Source organism: Phacochoerus africanus, chromosome 14 (genome assembly GCF_016906955.1).
Source record: "Phacochoerus africanus isolate WHEZ1 chromosome 14, ROS_Pafr_v1, whole genome shotgun sequence".
Classification (NCBI taxonomy): domain Eukaryota; kingdom Metazoa; phylum Chordata; class Mammalia; order Artiodactyla; family Suidae; genus Phacochoerus; species Phacochoerus africanus.
In genome coordinates, this window is record NC_062557.1 from 53,056,152 (window position 1) to 53,074,341 (window position 18,190).

At 54.8% G+C, this 18,190-nt stretch overlaps 2 protein-coding genes across 4 annotated transcripts in view; one reads left to right on the forward strand and one right to left on the reverse strand.

Moving 5' to 3' along the window:
- NDEL1 (nudE neurodevelopment protein 1 like 1) overlaps positions 1-10,626 on the forward strand; it is an 81,259-nt gene extending 70,633 nt beyond the window's left edge. Inside the window, exon 9 of the mRNA XM_047758532.1 lies at positions 9,354-10,626. Within this exon, the coding sequence (XP_047614488.1) occupies positions 9,354-9,510 (157 nt within the window). The 3' untranslated portion in view covers positions 9,511-10,626. The remainder of the gene's footprint in view (positions 1-9,353) is intronic.
- The window catches only part of MYH10 (myosin heavy chain 10), a 138,439-nt gene continuing 127,016 nt past the window's right edge, over positions 6,768-18,190 (reverse strand). For all 3 annotated transcript variants that reach the window (XM_047758522.1, XM_047758523.1, XM_047758524.1), the window contains 8 exons: positions 17,289-17,450; positions 13,794-13,922; positions 13,392-13,480; positions 12,316-12,439; positions 12,027-12,235; positions 10,251-10,359; positions 8,987-9,159; positions 6,768-8,291 (listed from right to left, as the gene is read on the reverse strand). In XM_047758522.1, the coding sequence (XP_047614478.1) occupies positions 8,147-8,291; positions 8,987-9,159; positions 10,251-10,359; positions 12,027-12,235; positions 12,316-12,439; positions 13,392-13,480; positions 13,794-13,922; positions 17,289-17,450 (1,140 nt within the window). In that variant the 3' untranslated portion in view covers positions 6,768-8,146. The remainder of the gene's footprint in view (positions 8,292-8,986; positions 9,160-10,250; positions 10,360-12,026; positions 12,236-12,315; positions 12,440-13,391; positions 13,481-13,793; positions 13,923-17,288; positions 17,451-18,190) is intronic.

Genomic DNA, 18,190 nt, shown 5'->3' on the forward strand with positions numbered 1-18,190 from the left:
CTGGACGAATGTGCCGGATTCTGAGCACTGCTTATGTGTAGCAGCAGAGACAGAACCGCTCGTGGTTTTAAAATTATGTGTAAACGAAAAGTGCGCCTAATTCCTAAGTGAATGAGAAACACTAAGATACATTAAAAAGTTTCCCTTCTGTCTGTCAATACACAGGCATACCTTCTCTTGGTTGTTCCTGGAGATTTTGTTATAAGCTGACTCATGAGACACGCTTGCCCTGGTGTGTGCGCTGTGCCCAGTTGTGCCGTCCGAGCAGTTGAAAAGAAAACAAGCCTCTTGGTGATGGACAGCCTCCCAGCTTCCTTCCCACCTATCAGTGGAAGGATTGGATTAGATCAGAGGTTTCAGCACCGAGCAGCCCTCTCTGTTTACGCAGGAACCCCAAGTCTAACACACAGCAGAGCTGCCCTAGTTAAAGGAAGCCTGGGTCCTGGAGCGTGACCACTTGTTGCCAGTGATTTCTCAGTTCCTTTCCAGCTGCATTGGGCTCAGCTCACCAGACGAGCCTGTCAGTTATTCAGTCCGTTGATGGCTGGGATGGCGGGGCCCTGGCTGTAGGAGTCCACGTGTCATGCACTGGATGTCACCACTGCTGTGGGTCAGGAGAGCACGGGCCAGGTCTGGAAGCACTGCAGTGTACAGCTGGGCTTATTTCTGGTCCCTTCGCGAGGGGACTCCCACAAGGTTTTGGTTAACCACAGCTACGGCAGCCCTTGGCCCATGACCCCTGGGGAGGCTGCTCCCCAGGCCTCATTCAGCTTTCTCTGTGGACTCCAGAGCTTCCTCCACTTTCTGACACATGTTGGGATTATGTCCCAGTAAACCCGTTGATCGTAAGTCGAAAATATCTCCAATCGAAAGGGTGCTGAACACCAGCCTCCTGAGCAGAACACTAACCCACAGCCTGCTTGGTAATAACGTGTTGGGAGTTCCTGTTGTGGCTCAGTGGAAACTAATCCGACTAGTGTCCATGAGGTTGTGGGCTCGATCCCTGGCCTCGCTTAGTGGGTTGGGGATCGGCGTTGCCGTGAGCGGTAGTGTAAGTTTCAGAGATGGTTCGATTCCGGGGTTGCTGTGGTGTAGGCCGGTGGCTACAGCTCCGATTCGACCCCTAGCCTGGGAACTTCCATATGCTGCAGGTGCAGCCCTAAAAGCCAAAAAAAAAAAAAGTGTTGCTTATCTCATGCAGTGGATTGAATACTGTACTGGCAGTGAAAAACGGAGTGGCCGTCTGGGTGCAGAGTGGCTGTAAGTGTATCGTGTTGACCCTCGTGATCACGTGGGCAGCGGGGAGCTGCCCTGCCCGGCGTGGTGAGGGGGCACCACACCGCGTGTTGCCAGCCTGGGAAAAGATGGGAATTTAAATCCAAAGTATGGTTTCTCTTGCCTGTGTCTCACTTTCATAACATGGTAAAGTAAAAAGTTCTTGAGTCGGACCCTTGTAAGGGGGTGACCAGCTGTATCTGGTCCAAGGTGCTACTTTGAACTTGCTCACACACAGCACTGGCTGCACACGGTTGGCCTGCCTCGCTAAAGAGCCTGTCCGCCGCTTGGCCTTGGCGGGTTCTCTTCCCAGGGCTGCCCGATGGCCGGAGGTGCACGGCTCTCACGGAAACCTTCAGAAACAAGCCATCCTCTGAGCTGGGTCCGCGTGCAGGTCTCCCCTGCGTGGGCAGGACAACTTTTCTCCCCTTCCAGGTGGCGAAGGACAATTTTTTGCACCCAGATGTTTTCCTTCCCTTGCTCCTGAGCCGTCTCTCTGCATAAGGATAGGAGCCAGTGTCCCGCTTTTTCCGACGAGTGGTCAGAATCTATACCACGAACTGTGCGGAACCAGAAGCTACAGCTGGGACGTTGGGCCACAAGCGAGGCACCTGAGAACTGGATGAAGCGACCCGGGAGCGGGGTGAGCCGGTTTTGCCTCTGTTTACCGAAGGGCAGGTGGGCCCAGGGTTTAGGTGGCCGGCCTGAGCTCACACAGCTGGTTTACAGAAAAGCCAGGTTTGGAAAGGAGCTCAGTGTCTTTTCCTGCGGTGCTCGTGCCTTGCCAGACGGAGGCCTTGCTCTGCCTCGTGCCTCAGGAGGCGAGCTGCTGCTGAATGCTTAGAAATGATTCGTGTGGGGGCCGCCCAGCCTTTGCAGCAGGAGGCATTTGGCTCATCCACCCGCTGCCTCTCCCAGTCCTGTGCCTGCCTGTCCCTGTGTTGACTCTGTTCCTCTCAGAAGCCGTCCTGGAGACGCCTTAGCATCTCCTGAGAGCCAGGGTGGAGGCTGGCACCTCTGGGGAAGGGGATGTGACCTGGGGTGGAGCAGGGGCTTTAGGGAGCACCCTGGAGCCAGATCCCTCCTGCCTGGCTAAGCCCGAGAAGAGGCAGCCTGGCCGCCGATGAGGGGATGGGTCCAAGCCGTGCGTTGCTTGCGCTGTCTGCCTGGGAGATGCTGAGACAGGCCCTTTCTACATTCTGACGTTAACTTGATGGGTGGTTCTTCTCTCTCTGTTTGCCCCAGGGGTTGAAACCAGTTGAGAACACTAGCTTGCCTTTAAAATATAGATGTGTTACTTGATTCTCGGCTAAAAACGGGGACGGGGTGGGAGGCATCTTTGTAAATCATCTTCCTACGACTTAAGAGCATCTAATCTTAAACACTGGTCCCAGGACTGTTGAAAGGATGACACACGGGACTACAGTAGCCCTGTTTGGATCTTAAGGAAGAACTCTGGTAAAGACTAAGGTAGTGGACTTCTTGCAGAAGATGTTGATGTGAAGAGGCAAATGTGAAAGCGGAACAAAGCTGACAGGGCTGGCGCTGCGGGGCCACGGGGTTGTGGTCGGGAGTCTTGCTTTGTCCTGCTGTCTGTCTGCACCTGCAGGAGCTAGTTTCCTGTCAGCTCTGAGGTCCTCCCCAAGGGAAACTGAACAGAAATGTCACTTGTTGACCTGTGGGGGGTTTCTAATCAGGGATCAAGTTTGCTGCCCCCATTAAAATAGGGAGATCCTGCCTGGATCCTGATGTGCAGGTGGGCCTGGGATGAGGGTGCTGGGCTGGCAGGACTGGCCAGTAGGTTTCTGGCATCTCCGTGGATAGACAGACAGTGCTGTCTGCGAGGCTCAGAGCCCTGTCAGTAGACAGAGCCATGAAACACTGTTTCAAAAACTGTCCGTTTTAACTGGAAACCACCCCACCTCCACCCCCACGCATGCCCCTGCCCCCTAGGATTTCGGGGACTAGGTACGCTTTTACATGGGACTCTGAATCATCCTGAGAGTCTGGACTCTAACAGTGTGCTCAGCTGTAACGGCTCTTCCTCCACGGTAAGAAGAACAAACAGCAGCCGTCTCAGGAGCACTAATGGGAGGGGAGGGAAGGGAAGGCTTAGGCTGACTTCTCAGCTGAAGAGGCGCCCACAGAGCCACTGAATTGTCAGCGGGCACGGGTGCTCAGCCGCAGGAGTGGAAACGATCAGTGGAAAAGAGGAGCCTGGCCCTGCAGCTTCGTGAGAAAAACAGAAGCCAAATGAAAAGATGCAAATTGTTTACTATTCGTGAGTGCTAGATTTTGCTGTGAAGTTGCTGAAGTTTTTAAAGAAATCCACAGTAACGAGGCCAGTTTTCTTCCATTGCCCCAGTTGGCCTGAAGACCTGTGCTGAGTGAGTAGTTCCGAGCTTTGAGCAGTAGCACAAGGCAGGGGCTCCCTAACCTGCCGATGACCAGGCTGAGTCGTACCCAAGGAGATTTTATTTTTTAGTTATAGTTGGTTCAAAATTTGAACTTGGGGGAATTTCAAAATGCAGATTCCCCTGGTTCTTCCTACCCCAGCACTGGCCCAGTGAGGACTGAATTTCATGGGATCTCAAACGCCAGCAATTCCAAGACATCTTTATTTTGCAAACCAGTAAGAAAACCGTGCCAGTCAGAACTCTGAGAATGCCTGTCATTTAGACTTTATTGCAGGGCTCTTCTTTATACCGGTTTTCGTCATAAGTCACATACAGAAAGGAAAATGTGAGCTGCCCTCCCAGAACTCTGCAGTGTGAGTCTGACGTGCTGAACCGCACTTTGACCCCGAGCTGTCCTCGTCCACGTTTTCCCAAGCAGTGCTGTTTTTCTCTGTGCCGTGGTGAGCCCTGGTGACACAGTGCTTTTGCAGAGGGTATTCTGCTGCAGGCTCGAGAATGTTCTTCGGAGATGCTGATAGCCACATTCTACCGGATCTGATGCTGGGCTTTATGGACCCTACCAGGAGTCGGGCAGTGACAGCTGCCACTTCCTGAAGGTGACTGTGAGACACGTGCGTTCGCCCGGGTGAGAACAGGAGCATCTGAGCATCTGTGCAGTCTGGTCCTTGGAGGCGGTGCTCGCTTGGATGTCTCAGTCAGACCCCGGGTTAATCGTCTGTGTCCTGTTGTATCTTGAATGAGGCTTCGTGACGTCCAGTCAGCGGAGATGAAGTCCATCAATGGGCTTCTTTGGGAAGATGAGCAGACCTCACGCCTGTAAAGCAGCAAACCCGAACCTCTGGTCTCAGTAGGGGTTGAAGGATGTGTTCACGCCTCCTGCACACAGTGTGTAGGCACTGTCATTAGTTAACATTGTTTTTTGAGGAGTTCCCGTCGTGGCGCAGTGGTTAACGAATCCGACTAGGAACCATGAGGTTGCAGGTTCGGTCCCTGCCCTTGCTCAGTGGGTGAACGATCCGGCGTTGCCGTGAGCTGTGGTGTAGGTCGCAGACGCGGCTCGGATCCCGCGTTGCTGTGGCTCTGGTGTAGGCTAGTGGATACAGCTCCGATTCAACCCGTAGCCTGGGAACCTCCATATGCCGCGGGAGCGGCCCAAAGAAATAGCAAAAAGACAAAACCCCCAAAAAAAACATTGTTTTTTGAAATTGGCGGCATCGTGTCTGTGGACCCTTACTGATAATTTCATGTTGGAGTTTCGACAAGAACTATATGAGATGCTTTGCATGGTTTTCTAAATCCCCCAATGACAGGTGGCTACCCCAGGAAGCGCACAGGGTGTAGCATTCTAACAAGCGCTCAGACCTGGGGAACGCTCGTGGTGTAGACACTGTTCCTCCCCGAAGCTGGGAAGCCTTTGAGGACGGCACCTCCCCTCCGGTCTCAGCCACAGGCTTGACTTGGACGTGCCTGAACTAGGGTAGAGGGGCCACCCCTTCCATTTCGAAAAAGCCTAACCCATGGCTTGTGGTGGTACTTTTTTTTGGGGCGGGGGCAGGGCAGGCAGTGGCAGGGGTGGTTCCGAGTCTGATCTGAGAGCTCTTTTTTGTCCCCGGTCTTGACAGATGTGTCTGTTGTCTTCGCCATGCTGGCTTCTGGAGGAGGGAGCCGGGGGTCAGTGGCCCCCCAGAGCTGGTTGTAGGACTCTGCTCTTCCAGCTCAGTTCATTGCAGGGTTTCCAGGGATGGGGAAAATCGGTGATGACAAGGAGATATGCTAGAGCACTAGGCTCTGATGTCAGCACCTGATGATAGTCAGGCTCAGAAAAGTAACTTAAAAGAACTTCCTGGAATGTCTGCCTTAAAAAGAGCAGCACCTGTGATGCGGCAAGAGCAGACGGCACTTAGAGCGTAGGTGAGTCAGAACCCCGGCAGAGCGCATCTAACTCCGTCTTCACAGAAAGCTGAAGGTGGCCCGCGCCTGCCCGAACCCTTCCTCACGCCTGACCACACCCTGCAGGTGGGGGCCGCCCGGGTGCCTTGTCTTGGACACTCCGAGCCCAGTTCCCGTCAGCTGTCTTCCTTGGGCTGTAAATGCCCAGCGAAGGTCTCACGACCTGCTTTAGACCAGGGAGCGGTGGTTTGTTTAGTGGAGAAAGGCCTCTTCGAATTAGCGTCTCTGTGGAATCTGCTCACATGATTATATGTTTCTTCTAATAGGCTGTGTAGCTGGGAAACATTGTGACATTAACTCCAGTTACACCAGCCAGCAGGGGAGGCTTCTTTGTGAGAACACAAGCCTCTAGAGCCCACAGTCCCCTGGATTAAGGTAGTGAAGGCAAGGGTGAGACCGCACCTGAGACACGGTAAGTGCGAGTCACCCTTTTCTCCCGCGGTCGTGGCACAGGACGAAGGGAGCATTTTTGCCCGTCTCGCACACCCCACAACCGCCGAGCCGCCTGGGCCTGAACCCGAGCCCGCCGGAGCCGCTCCTCACGATGGTGTCCCCTCGTGCCTCCCGCCACCCGCCCTCACCGGCCCAGCTGCCCGGGGCGCTCGGCACTGAGTCCTCCCCCCCCCCCCCCCGAGCGGGCTCGTTGGGCATCCTGCTGGAACCTGAGGCCGAAACTCCGTGGCCCCCTTTAGCCTCCTCCAGTGGCGGGCTCCACTGGTTGGTGATGGAAACCCTCCTCCAGGCGTCCTCCTGCAGCCCCAGGCCGCGTCCTCGGCCCGGAGCAGTGGGTCCCCAGCGCCAGCAGCCCTTTCCTCCCTGACGCAGCCACGCGCCGAGGCCGCTGGTGAGCAGAGCGTCTGTAGCCCAGACGGCCTGGGTTCGCCTGTCCCCTGACAGACAGGCTCCGCCCCGGGAGCGAGCGCGGTGCCCTCGGGAAGAGCCGGCCCGGCTGTCGGCGCTTTAAGTCTGTGCGGCGTCCCGCCGCTGACGGGAGGGACCACAGGCGGGAAATCAAGAACAGAAGGTGAGAAAACAATTGCACGTTCACAGGATGATGCTTGTTTATTGAGGTCTGTTTATTCTCAACGGGTGCTTTGTCCTCCAAGTAAACAGAGCAGGCGTAAATATCTATAATGAATAAATTTATTGTCTTACAAAAATCATTGTCTAGAAATATGGGAATACAAGAAAAGATATTTGCAGTCAGGTGTCTGGTGGTCAACAGCCAGTACAATTCATAAAGGGGAAAATCAAAGATTCCAAACCCACGTGACAGATTCTTCCTACCGGATGTTAAAGCTCTCAACCCAAAAGGTTTGTGTTTTCAAGCACGTTGCGGAGGATTTATAATGAACACTGATTCATTGTCACTGAATGTTTATAATACCACTTGGACTGGAGAGGTACATGATAAGAGCACAGTCAAAACTTAATACGTTAAACTGTTACAGAGGCAAATCATAGATTTAACATTGTCTTAGTACTGTAGTGTCTAAGGCACTTTCTGTAATGTCAGTTTGATTAACTATCAACCAAAAACAGATGCTAAATGTTCACTCTAACACTGTCCCAAGGGGAGGGAAAGGAGAAACGAAAAAGGAGTCACATCCACTGGCATGTCAACACTCAGGCAGGTGGCATCTGCGCTCGACGTTCTGTCAACCTCACTGACAAACTTGGAACAAGTCTTGGACACAAAACCAATATTCCCACTTTGGGCTCAAAGCAGCGGCTGAATTTGCAAGGTCAGCATGAGAGCCTGGGTGGCGCCGGAGGAGGCAAGGCAAGTCCCCTCACTTCTGCTCCGGAAGCAGAGCGACGGCTGGCGAAGCCAGAGGCCTCAAGGAGGCCACCCAGAGGTCAAGCGCTGGCTGCCCGCCCCCCGCTGCATCTCGGCCACCGCGCCTCGAGGGAGGGGGCACGGGTGCCGTTTCCCCCACCCCGCCTGCTCTCCCCGAGGCCCCTTTCACAGTTGGCGCCCTGGAATCGTGATCAGTACTGGAAGGAAATGAGAGCTACAAGTGCAGTTTAGATTCCACAAGGTTCTAGGAGACTTGATGTGGCTGAGGCGGCCGGGGCCACATGGACACAGAACTAAGTTAGCTGTCCGTACGACAGCGCATGCAGAGGACCGGGCAGCGGCCCCGGGGCCGCCCCAACAACCCCGCGACTGGCGGCGGGGTCTGGAGTTTGTCTGAAAAAGGGTTCTCTTAACGCGTATTATAAAATGGTCTCTTGATGGGTAGATGGAAAATAGGTGCGATGAGACGACCTGTTCAATGTGTGTATGTTCGGCGTGAGGTCTATATATAAAAAGGGGAGCAACTGTACCTAAATCTGGAGCAGGATACAGCATGTGGAGGCTGCAAGGCCTTAAGACACCGTTGATGGCGCAGCCCGGCATCCCGCGTCCGCCGCCCCCCGGCTCGCGGGGGAGGCCCCGGGCAGGGGCGCCGCGGCCTTCCTGCGGGTCCTGCTGCGTCGCCTCCACCTCGTCCTCGGACCTACTCGGACGGGGGCGGCTGCGTCTCGTTGACATCACTGGTCTTACTTTCCGTGTCGTCGTCCGAGAGCTCCAGGGACGCGCCCTCCAGGTGCAGCTGGCGGCGGCCGGAGCGGCTGGAGGAGAAGCTGATGGGGCCGCCTCGCCTGGAGGAACAGAGAGCGGAGTGGGCGCGTTGCTCCCCCCCCCTGATAGCTTGAAACTTCCTCCCCTCCCTCCGGACACAGCACCCAGGAGGGGTGGGGGCAGATCGGACTGCGCCCTGCTTTGCCCGCCCGCACCCCTGGGCCTGGGGAACACCGCCCCTGCTCCGTGGAGCCCTGGCCTCGGAGAGGCCCCCTCTCCCCAAAGGGCGGACAGCCAGTGCCGGCTTAGGCTTCGTGGGCACTCAGGGGCCCGGGGTAGGCGCTTGCTTTGTTTTCGCAGCCTCTATAAATGGAACCACCGTCCTTGGCGCCCTGGCTGCACCGAACGGGACCCACCCTCTGGCTACGGCTTGCGACCCCTGTGCTGTCTTTCTGGGGGAGCAGGTCTAGCCTTGGCTCCCCGGGTTCTGCCCTCTCCCTGGTGCATGTCAAGTGCAGCCCGGAGACGAGGCCAGGAGAAGGGCTGGTGGCGCCAGGGCCCTTGAGCTCCGGCCCCTCCTCACGAGGGCCACGGCCACAGCCTGACACCAGCCTGGCTGAGCCCGATCGGAACTCGCAGAGCCTCTGGTAAAGGAGGAGCCAGCTGGCGGGACTCCCGCGGGCCAGAAACCCCCAGCCGGTAAAGGGGCAGGAACGAGGGGGCGTGTGTGACCCCCCCCCCGGCCCCCGCTGCTCGCCAGCTCCGGGCCGCTCACCTCAGCCGGTTCTTCAGGGTGCTGACCTCGCGGCTCAGGCCCTCGTTGGCCTCGGTGGCATCATCCAGTTCCCGCTGGAGTTTGCGCCGAGACGCGTTGGCACGTGTGGCTTCTTCTTCCGCTTCCTCCAGCTGCCGTTTGAGCTGCTTCATCCTGGCGTTGGCCTTTTCCATCTGGGGGAAGGGACACAGACCAAGTCACGAGACACTGCGGTGTCCCAAGTGTCGGCACAGCCCCACAAGACCGGGGCCCGGCTTGAGGCCTCTCGGGAAACTGCCACTCTCAGCAAAACCAGCGTCCGTGAAGCCAATTACGCTAAAAGAAAGTTTTTTAAAACTCTGTTTTCGCCCACCCGCGTTTCCTGCAGAGAAGCGACAGCTGAGCATCTTCACGGACGCGACCTCTGGGATTGTGAGAGGGACGTGCTGTTCCCACACGACGCGGGACAATCAGTAACAGGAGAAGGTACGTTCCACTTGACACCGCCTTTCAACACGGGTAGGTGTGCCAACAATCCATTCTGATCCAAGTACAAAGCTACTCCGGGACCGGACACGAGAACTCAGTCTGCCCTATGGACCGATCCCTCCCGAGCCAGAGACGCGCCCTGCACGTCCACCCAGAACTGCCTTGGGGGCGGGAAGGCCAGGCCAGGCTGGGCCGGGTGCCGGACTGGACAGCGGAGGGGGGCGTCTGAGCCACAGGCAGGGGCTCCTCAGCGCCATCTCGGCGCGGGGCACAGCGCCCCACTGTGGTCAGTGTAGGCCTGGCCACGGCCCCGAGTCCTGTGGGAACACGCCCTGAGTCTAAGGGACCAGATGCCTGGACGCAGACGGAAGGCCCACTGTAGTCCCATGTGCAGAACACTTGCTTTCAATTCCTTTTCCATCCAGCACCTCCTGCATCCATCCCTCCATCCTGCCAACATGCAGCAACTGCCAACTTTGCCCACGCTGCTCTAGGCATTCAAGAGGGCCGTGGGGTGAGGCGGGCAGGGATCCTGCACTCGGGAAGCGTCCACTCCCGTGGAGGACACATGACAGCTTTAAGATGAGGCCTCGCACGCGGGCTGGCGCCCGCCTCTCCCCCACATCTGGGTCGCCTGGGAGGCCGGCGGGGTCCCCACCCTCTCCGTGTTCCCTGCTGGCGGGGGTGCTGACACGTTAGAACGGAGTTTGAAGCAGCTCTTGCTGACTGAGCTGGTCCAGTGGGGTGACCCCGGGGGTTTGGACGCGGCTCCTCGCCTCCCGCCGCCCCCCCTCACCTGTTCTTTATACTGGTCTGCGTGGCGGCGCTCGTCTTCCACCTGCATGAAGATCTCCTTCAGCTTCTTCTCGGTGCGGCGGACCAGTTTGTTGGCGGCTGCTCTTTCCCTGTGAAAATGATCAGCACGTTCGTTTCCACAGGCCTTGAAAGGCCCGTCCTATGCGTGGGAAATGTTTTTGAAGAGTCCTCTTTGTCTGGAAGATGACCTGTGTCAGAGTGCTTTCCAGGCCCTGTACCTCTGGAATAATCAATAGAGTCTAGAAATTTCTTTCTGGTCACACTGAGTGACCTTTCAAAGATCAAATGCACATATAAGCTACTCGTCACATATCAAGTGTAGGTTTTTAAAGACAAAAACTAGCTGGTTACTCTAATCACCTTTTTTTTTTTTTGTCTTTTGTCTTTTTGTTGTTGTTGTTGCTATTTCTTGGGCCGCTCCCGCGGCATATGGAGGTTCCCAGGCTAGGGGTCGAGTCGGAGCTGTAGCCACCGGCCTACGCCAGAGCCACAGCAACGCCAGATCCGAGCCGTGTCTGCAACCTACACCACAGCTCATGGCAACGCCGGATCGTTAACCCACTGAGCAAGGGCAGGGACCGAACCCGCAACCTCATGGTTCCTAGTTGGATTCGTTAACCACTGCGCCACGACGGGAACTCCTAATCACCTAACTTTTTAGCCTGGAAGACAAAACAAAGAGTTTATTAAGTGCTCGTCTCAACTTAAAATTTTCTAACCACCTACTAAGATGCTAGAGCACCTGGGAGTTCCCGCTGAGGCGCAGCAGAAACGAATCCGACTAGTAACCATGAGGTGGCAGGTTCGATCCCTGGCCTTGCTCAGTGGGTTAAGGAGACGGCATTGCCGTGAGCTGTGGTGTAGGTGGCAGATGCGGTTCAGATCCTGCTCCGATTCGATCCCTAGCCGGGGAACCTCCATAGGCTGCAGGTGCAGCCCTAAAAACAAAAAAAACCCAAAACCAAACAAACGAAAGATGCCAGAGCACCTAACACTGAACACCACCCCCCCAACGCCCACTTTAGTTAGGAGTCAAATCAGCACCGGTCTAGACAGGCCTCCACTGTCCACATGGAGAAGGAGCTTATTTGGGGAACTCCACTGCGACCAGGAGAAGTCCTTTTGTTCCTTCACACACGTTATGCAAGAACGGACAGGGTGGGGCTGGAGTCCGCTGGAGGGCAGGTCACGTTAATGACAACAGCAAACCAGCCCTGGACTGTGTGGGCCGTGCCGCCGGAGGCGGGCCTGGCTCTGAGCACAGACGCTGCGCTTCGGGGCCCCAGGCTCCTCCACAGGAGGCAGCCTCTGCCTCTGTCCCCAGAGACTGGTGACTGCCTGCCCCGAGCTGCCTTGTGCAACTCCTCGTACATTTCAGAGTGGTTTTCTCCAACTGAATGGAGACTGTTAAGCACTCCCCTCCTGGGGAGAAGAAAAGCTGCTTTTGGTCACATTATTTTTCTCTGCCAACAAACTGCAGCAGTTCACGTGACGGCCCCAGCTTGGGCAATGCGCTTTGGGTCAAGATGTAACTCTGGCCCCAGGAAATCACGGGGCACAGCCCTCAGCCGGGTCTGGGGAGAGCCGACAGGCCTTCCCTGAGGGCTCGCATCACCTCCTCTCCGGTTCCGCGTGTTCCTGTCATTTCTTCCCCTGCCAAGGGAGCTCCCGAGGGAGAGGGGGCATGTCTGTCCCCTCGGACTCCAGGCTGAACCTGGACCTGGTCTGTAGCAGAGATGCAGCAGAAACCTCTTACTTGGCCTCCTGCTCAAGCTGCTCCTCCAGCTGCCCAATCTTGGCTTCCAGGGCTGAGATGGTGGCCTTGAACTTGGACTTGACAGCGCCCTCCAGCTCCTGCAGCTTGGCCTTCAGCTCCTTGTTCTGCCGCTCCAGCTGCTGGCGTGCATTGTCGCTCTTCTGGGCGGCGCTGCGCTCGGCCGCCAGCTCTGCGTTCAGCGTGTCCACCTGCGGAGGAGAGACGGTCAGCCGTGCGGCGGCAGCGCAGCCCTTCGCGGGCCAGGCCGGGCCGGGAGCCGCGTGTGCACCTGCAGCGTGGTCTTGCGGAAGCGGTCGTTGAGCAGCTCCATGTTGCTCTGCTCCTCTTCCAGCTCCTCCTCCAGCTGCGCGATCCGCGCCTCCAGACGCCGCTTCTCGTCCAGCAGCGCAGACCTGTGGGGCGGAGGAGGCGGGTCCAGACCGGTCTCTGCGACGCCGGGGACACCCAACTCCTCCTGGAGGCCTCCTCCCCCCTCCCCGCTGCCGGAGCCGAGCAGCGCACCTCATTTTTCTCTCTCCTCTGTACCCACCCAATCCGCGTCCCAACATGCCACCCGCTTCTCTCCATCCCAGCCCCGTCACCTCCGGTCTGGAGCACTGCGATAGCCTCCCAGCCGACCTCCCTGCCACCTCCCCATCGCTGCTCCACAGGGCAGCCAGTGGCAGCTTCAAAGCGTGGCTGTGGCTGTGGCATAGGCCAGCAGCTGTAGCTCTGACTTGCCCCCCTAGCCTGGGAACCTCCATCTGTTGCGGGTGCGGCCCTAAAAAGACAAAAAATACTAAATAAAACTACAAGTGCAAAAGGATCCTGGCATTCCCTAGCCTTCGGCTACTGGTTCTCCGGTGCACTGAGATCAAAGGCCAACTCATCATTCATCACTTAAATGACCATGATGAATCCTCAGCACAGCAGAGAAAAATTGTGATTTTTGACAAAAAGTACGAGCAGGGAAAGGTAAGTCTAAGGAATCTATCGTCAGATCTGAGGAACGTAAAGACTTGTGTTGCACGGCGGTGTGGCCTTTGGAAAGCAGGTTAGGTCTGCATGTCTGTCCTGCGCGCCTGCCGTGGGTGTGACTGGCACAGGGAGACGCGGCCTGGGGGTTGTCCTGCCGGCCGGGGGCCAAGGCAGCCCGGCGGCTCCGCGGCTTGTGCGCCGCGTTCCAGACTGAACAGGTGAGCAGACCAACAACTGGCTCCCCCCACAGCCATCTCGTGCCCCAGGTGTGCCCCGGGGCATGGGCCGCAGGGGCCCATAAGGACTGTGTGTCGGGGGGGGGGGGGTGGCAGGCAGCCACTGATTTCCAGACGCCCTCCCCTTCCCACGTGTTGCCAGGAGACTCACTTGCCAGAGGCGCTGTTGGCGATCTCGTCCGCCAGCTCGTCTCTCTCCTGCTCGGCGTGTCGGCGGGCTCGCTCAGACGAGGCAAGTTCCTGAGGAAGTGGAGACTGATTTCAGCCCTGGACGCTGACAGTTTCGTCAAAGGTGAAAGCTGGCGGTGCCTGTGGGCTGCCGCCGCCTTGCTCCAGGCACTCTTCGTGTGCCTCAGACTACAGTTAGATTGGAGGAATTACTAATCCACTTCTCGCCTTTAGCCCAGGTAGCGGAGTGTCCACTTTGCTTGCTGTACTGAAGCCATCAGATGGATCAGTACCGCGTTAAAAATGGAAAGTGACATCCGGTCTTAGAGAAATTTCGAGGGCAAATATTTGTTAAACTAATGGACGAATAAGTAAAGCAGCGTACCTCCTGCAATTGAAGAATTTCTGCTTCCAGACTCTTTAATTTCTTTTCACTCTCTTTGGATTGAGCAAAAATCTCATCACGGGATGCACGCGCTTCTTCTAATTCACGTTGGTAGTCCTTCATCTGAGCCTAAGATTAAACGGGAAGAAGGTTTTGGGTTAGTGTTCACTCACTGTTTTATAGTATTTTTTCCAGATTATAAAATATGCATTTATTCTAAATATAAAGGCATATGCAAGTAACAAAAATATCACAAGGAAACATTTAGGCCAATATCCTCAACAAAATAGTAACCAGTAGACTCCATCCACACGTTGAGAGAATTATCCAATGTGTACATTTATATAGCGTTACACCCCACCGTCCAAATGGGATGCTTCTGAGGAAGGCAAGGGTGGTCTGACGTCCAGAGTGAATTTCTAGAGCCTTACGATCATCTCCGTAAATGCAGAAGAGGCGTTTGACAAACTCTAACCCCCTTTCAATAGACAAACACTCAATAAACTGAAGGAAACTTCCTCAACTCGATAAAGGGCATCAAGGGGAAAGCTGACAGGCAACATCATACTTGACGGTCAAAGACTAAACGCTTTCCCCTGAGGTCAGCGCCGAGACAGCATGTCTGACCTTGACACTGTAACAGAGTCTAGTCAAAGCAATTACCCAAGAGAAAGAAAAGACATTCAGATTGGAAGAGAAGAAGAAAACTGGCTCAATGTGCAGATGATATGACCTTATATATAGAAAGTATTAGGCATCCACTAAAAAACCCATTAGAACCAATAAACGCGTTCAGCGAGGTTGCAGCACACACGATCAATATGTAGTCAGCCCTCTGTATCTGCCTGGTCCACATCCCTGGATTCAAGCAGCAGTGGATCAAAAACATTCAGGGGAAAAGAGTCCTAGAAAGTTTCAGAAGGCAAAAGGTGAATCTGCCACCTGGGCAAACTGTGTATCATTTACACTGTATCGGGTGTTACAACTGAGAGATGATTTAAAGTATATGGGAAGACGGACATAGGTTATATGCAAACACGACATCGTTCTCCGTCAGGGACCTGAGCATCCAAGGATGTGGTGTCCATGAAGGGGAGGGGGCGCCGTGCGTGTCCTGGAACCAGTCTCCCACGGACAGCAGGGGACCACTGTGCAAAAATCAGTTTATATCCTAACTAGTCAACACAACATACAAACCCAAGCTAGCCTTTTTTGGCTGCAGAAATTCATTTGCTGATCCTAAATGGAATTGCAAGGGACTCAGAGTAGCTAAATATCAGGAAAAAGAACAAAGTGAGAGAAGTCGTATTTCCCAATTGCAGAACTTACAAAGCTGCAGTAATTGAGACTGTCCGGTAGTGGCGTAAGGCCAGACACAGAGATCAGTGGCAATGACTTGATGGTCCAGAAATAAACACACATCTGTGATCAGCTGACTTATGACAAGGCTGCCAAGAAAATTCAATGGGGTAAAGACAGTCTTTTTAACAAATGGTGCTGGGACAACTGGATATCCATATCTGAAAGAATGAATTTCGGTTTATATATCAAACCATGTAACAAAAATTTCCTCAAAATGGATTTAGAAAAAAAGCTAAGAGTATACAACTCTTTGAGAGAGAACACAGGAATAAAATTTCAGGACCAGGATTAGATAGTCGTTTCATATAAGATATCAAGAATATAAGAAACAAAGAATAAACTGGATTCGCTCAAAATTAAAAACTTCTGTGCTGTAAACAATACCTCTGAGTGACTGATAACGATAACCTGGAGAAGGGAAGAAAATATTTGGAAATTGCTTATCTCCTAGGAAACATCCAGAATATATACGGCAACGTCACAACAGTTACTAAAGACAACTCAAGAAGACGAGCAGCGACTTGAAAGACAGTCTTCCTCGCGTGTAACGAGGCCAGTGAGCCCAGCAAAAGATGCTCAGCGTCACAAAACCACAGTGAGACACCACGTCATACCCACTAGGACGGCTTAATTAAAAGGCGCACAACACCAAGCGTCGGTGACGAGGCAGAGAGACTGGCCCCGCACGGAGCTGGCGGGAATGTGCCACGGGGTCGTCGCCGTGGACGGATCAGGCAGTGGCTCAGAGCTGAGGAGAATGACCTGTACCCACCCACCCTAGCGACCCCACCCCTAGGTACACGCTCAAGGAAACCGAAGACCCTGTCCACACAAATGGGTGCGAGTGTTCACAGCAGCATTTTCCATAGCCGCCAAAAGGCAGAGTAACCCAGATGTCACCGGATAAATGAGTTAATAAATACACGGTATATTCAAACAATGGAATGTTATTTGGTGGCAAAATGGAATGAAGTACGTATTTATGCTACAACATGAAAACATTATGCTAAATCAAAGCAGCTAGTCACCAAAAGCCATATGTTGTAGAAGCCATTTGTATGTCCATTTATGTGACATGTCCAGCACAGGCAAATCTATAGAGTCGGAAAGTGTGTTAGTGATCGGAGTTCCTATGTGGCTCAGCGGTGATGGACCTGACTAGTATCCATGAAGACACAGGCTCGATCCCTGGCCTCGTTCAGTGGGTTAAAGATCCGGCGTGGCTGTGGCTGTGGTGTAGGCTGGCAGCTACAGCTCTGATTTGACCCCTAGGCTGGGAACCTCCATATGCTGTGGCTGCGGCCCTAAAAAGAAAAAAAAGACGTATAAGGAAGCAAATACTACTCATAAAGCGTATTATGCAGAGATGACTTTTCCCTAAGTATGTCTGTCTACACGTCTGTATATAAAAGTCTGTACACGTGGGTGATGTGACAAACTCAACTGTCCCACACGGCGTCTTCCTGCCATCAGGGCACCATGTCCCCACCATGCGACTGGCTGGCAGTCCACGTACACTTAGGTATTTCCATTCCTGCCGTCCTAACCGCTTCAGCTATGAGCTTTGTATGTAAGCATTTCTTCTCATCGTTATGGTGGTAGAGGTAAGATGTGGAGCCGTCGGGGGAAAAAATCACCTCTGTCCTGACAGTCTTCCCTCCAGGGCCTCTTTATAGGAAGGCCCATCAATCCTGCCAATGCTGAGTTACGTCGAAATCACCTTTTGTCACTGTGACACTGAAAGCCAGGATGCCCCAGGGGTAGCAGACGTGATGATTCGGTCAGACGGAAGGGCGGCTAGAGCTCCTGGCAGCCGCCACTCGAGGGAGGCCGGCCCGCCTTCCCACGGTGGCCCAGTGTTTAGTTAAGCACTAGAGGCTGCCCACAGCCCCACGAGCGTGTCCCCTGGTGGATGTGCCAGCTGCTGACTCCTCCCCAGCTCAGTCCAAGACCCATTCTCCTCCTCCTGGTGGGGCCCAGCACATGCTCCAGACATGGAGCTACACACGTGCCGTCTTCATGGCCTGTGGCCCCCGCCCACGACCTCGGGGGACAGGACAGCGGCCCTGCGCTCTGCCCCCAGCTCCGCCGGCCGGGGGGCACCCGCCACCAGGTACCGAGGGCTGCACGTACCTGAAGTTTGCGAAGCTGCTTGATCACTTCATCCCGAGCCTTGTTCGCCGCCTCGATTTGAGCTTCCAGGTCCTTCAGGTCTATTTCCATTTTCTTCTTTGAAGCGACAGCAAGGGCTCGCTGTTTGCGCTCATCCTCCAGCTCTGCCTCGAGCTCCCGCACCTAGTGGGCGGTATCGGGTTCGTCTGGTCAGACCCAGGCGGCCTCCCGGAGAACAGGCAGCCTGTCGTCCTGAGGGCTCGGGTTTCTCTGGAGAGGAGCTCTCTGCCCCGAGCAGCCATCCTTATCCACAGCCGAGTGTGTGCAGAGAGGCTTCAACACCCCCACGTGGCACAAACCGGTTCCAGTGACGGCTGCCAGGCTACCCGAGAGGCTGAGAGTCCTCACCGCAAGCTCACGGTGTAGGCGATGCAACACATGCGGAAGACACGAGACCCCCTGCGGGGACGTCCCCCGAGGGACACTCCAGCGCCGGAAGGGGCCCACGCGGCGGGGAGCGGCGGTCTCTGGCCGCACCCCGTGGGAGAGCCAGCTGGGACGTGGGGCCTCCAGCCCCAGTCGGGCCTTCGGAGGACACACCCGCTAGGTGGATTCAGAATTCCTGACCCACAGAAGCTGAGTTAGTAAGTGCTGCGCTAAGCCACTACGTGTGAGGTAATTTGTTATCTAGCAAAAAATGACTAATAAATAGTCTGGAATGCAAATAATAAAATAAAACAAAATTAGATACATCCCAGATCCAAGCCTTTATACCATGAGCTCCAAGGGACTGGAGCGCAGGATGTGTACTCGTGCGAGTGCATGTTCAACTTCTACTATAAAATCAGTATCACAAGAATACAAATCCACACTTAATTTTTAACGTAGACTTTCAGAGTAGAAGTTTAACATGCACTCACAAG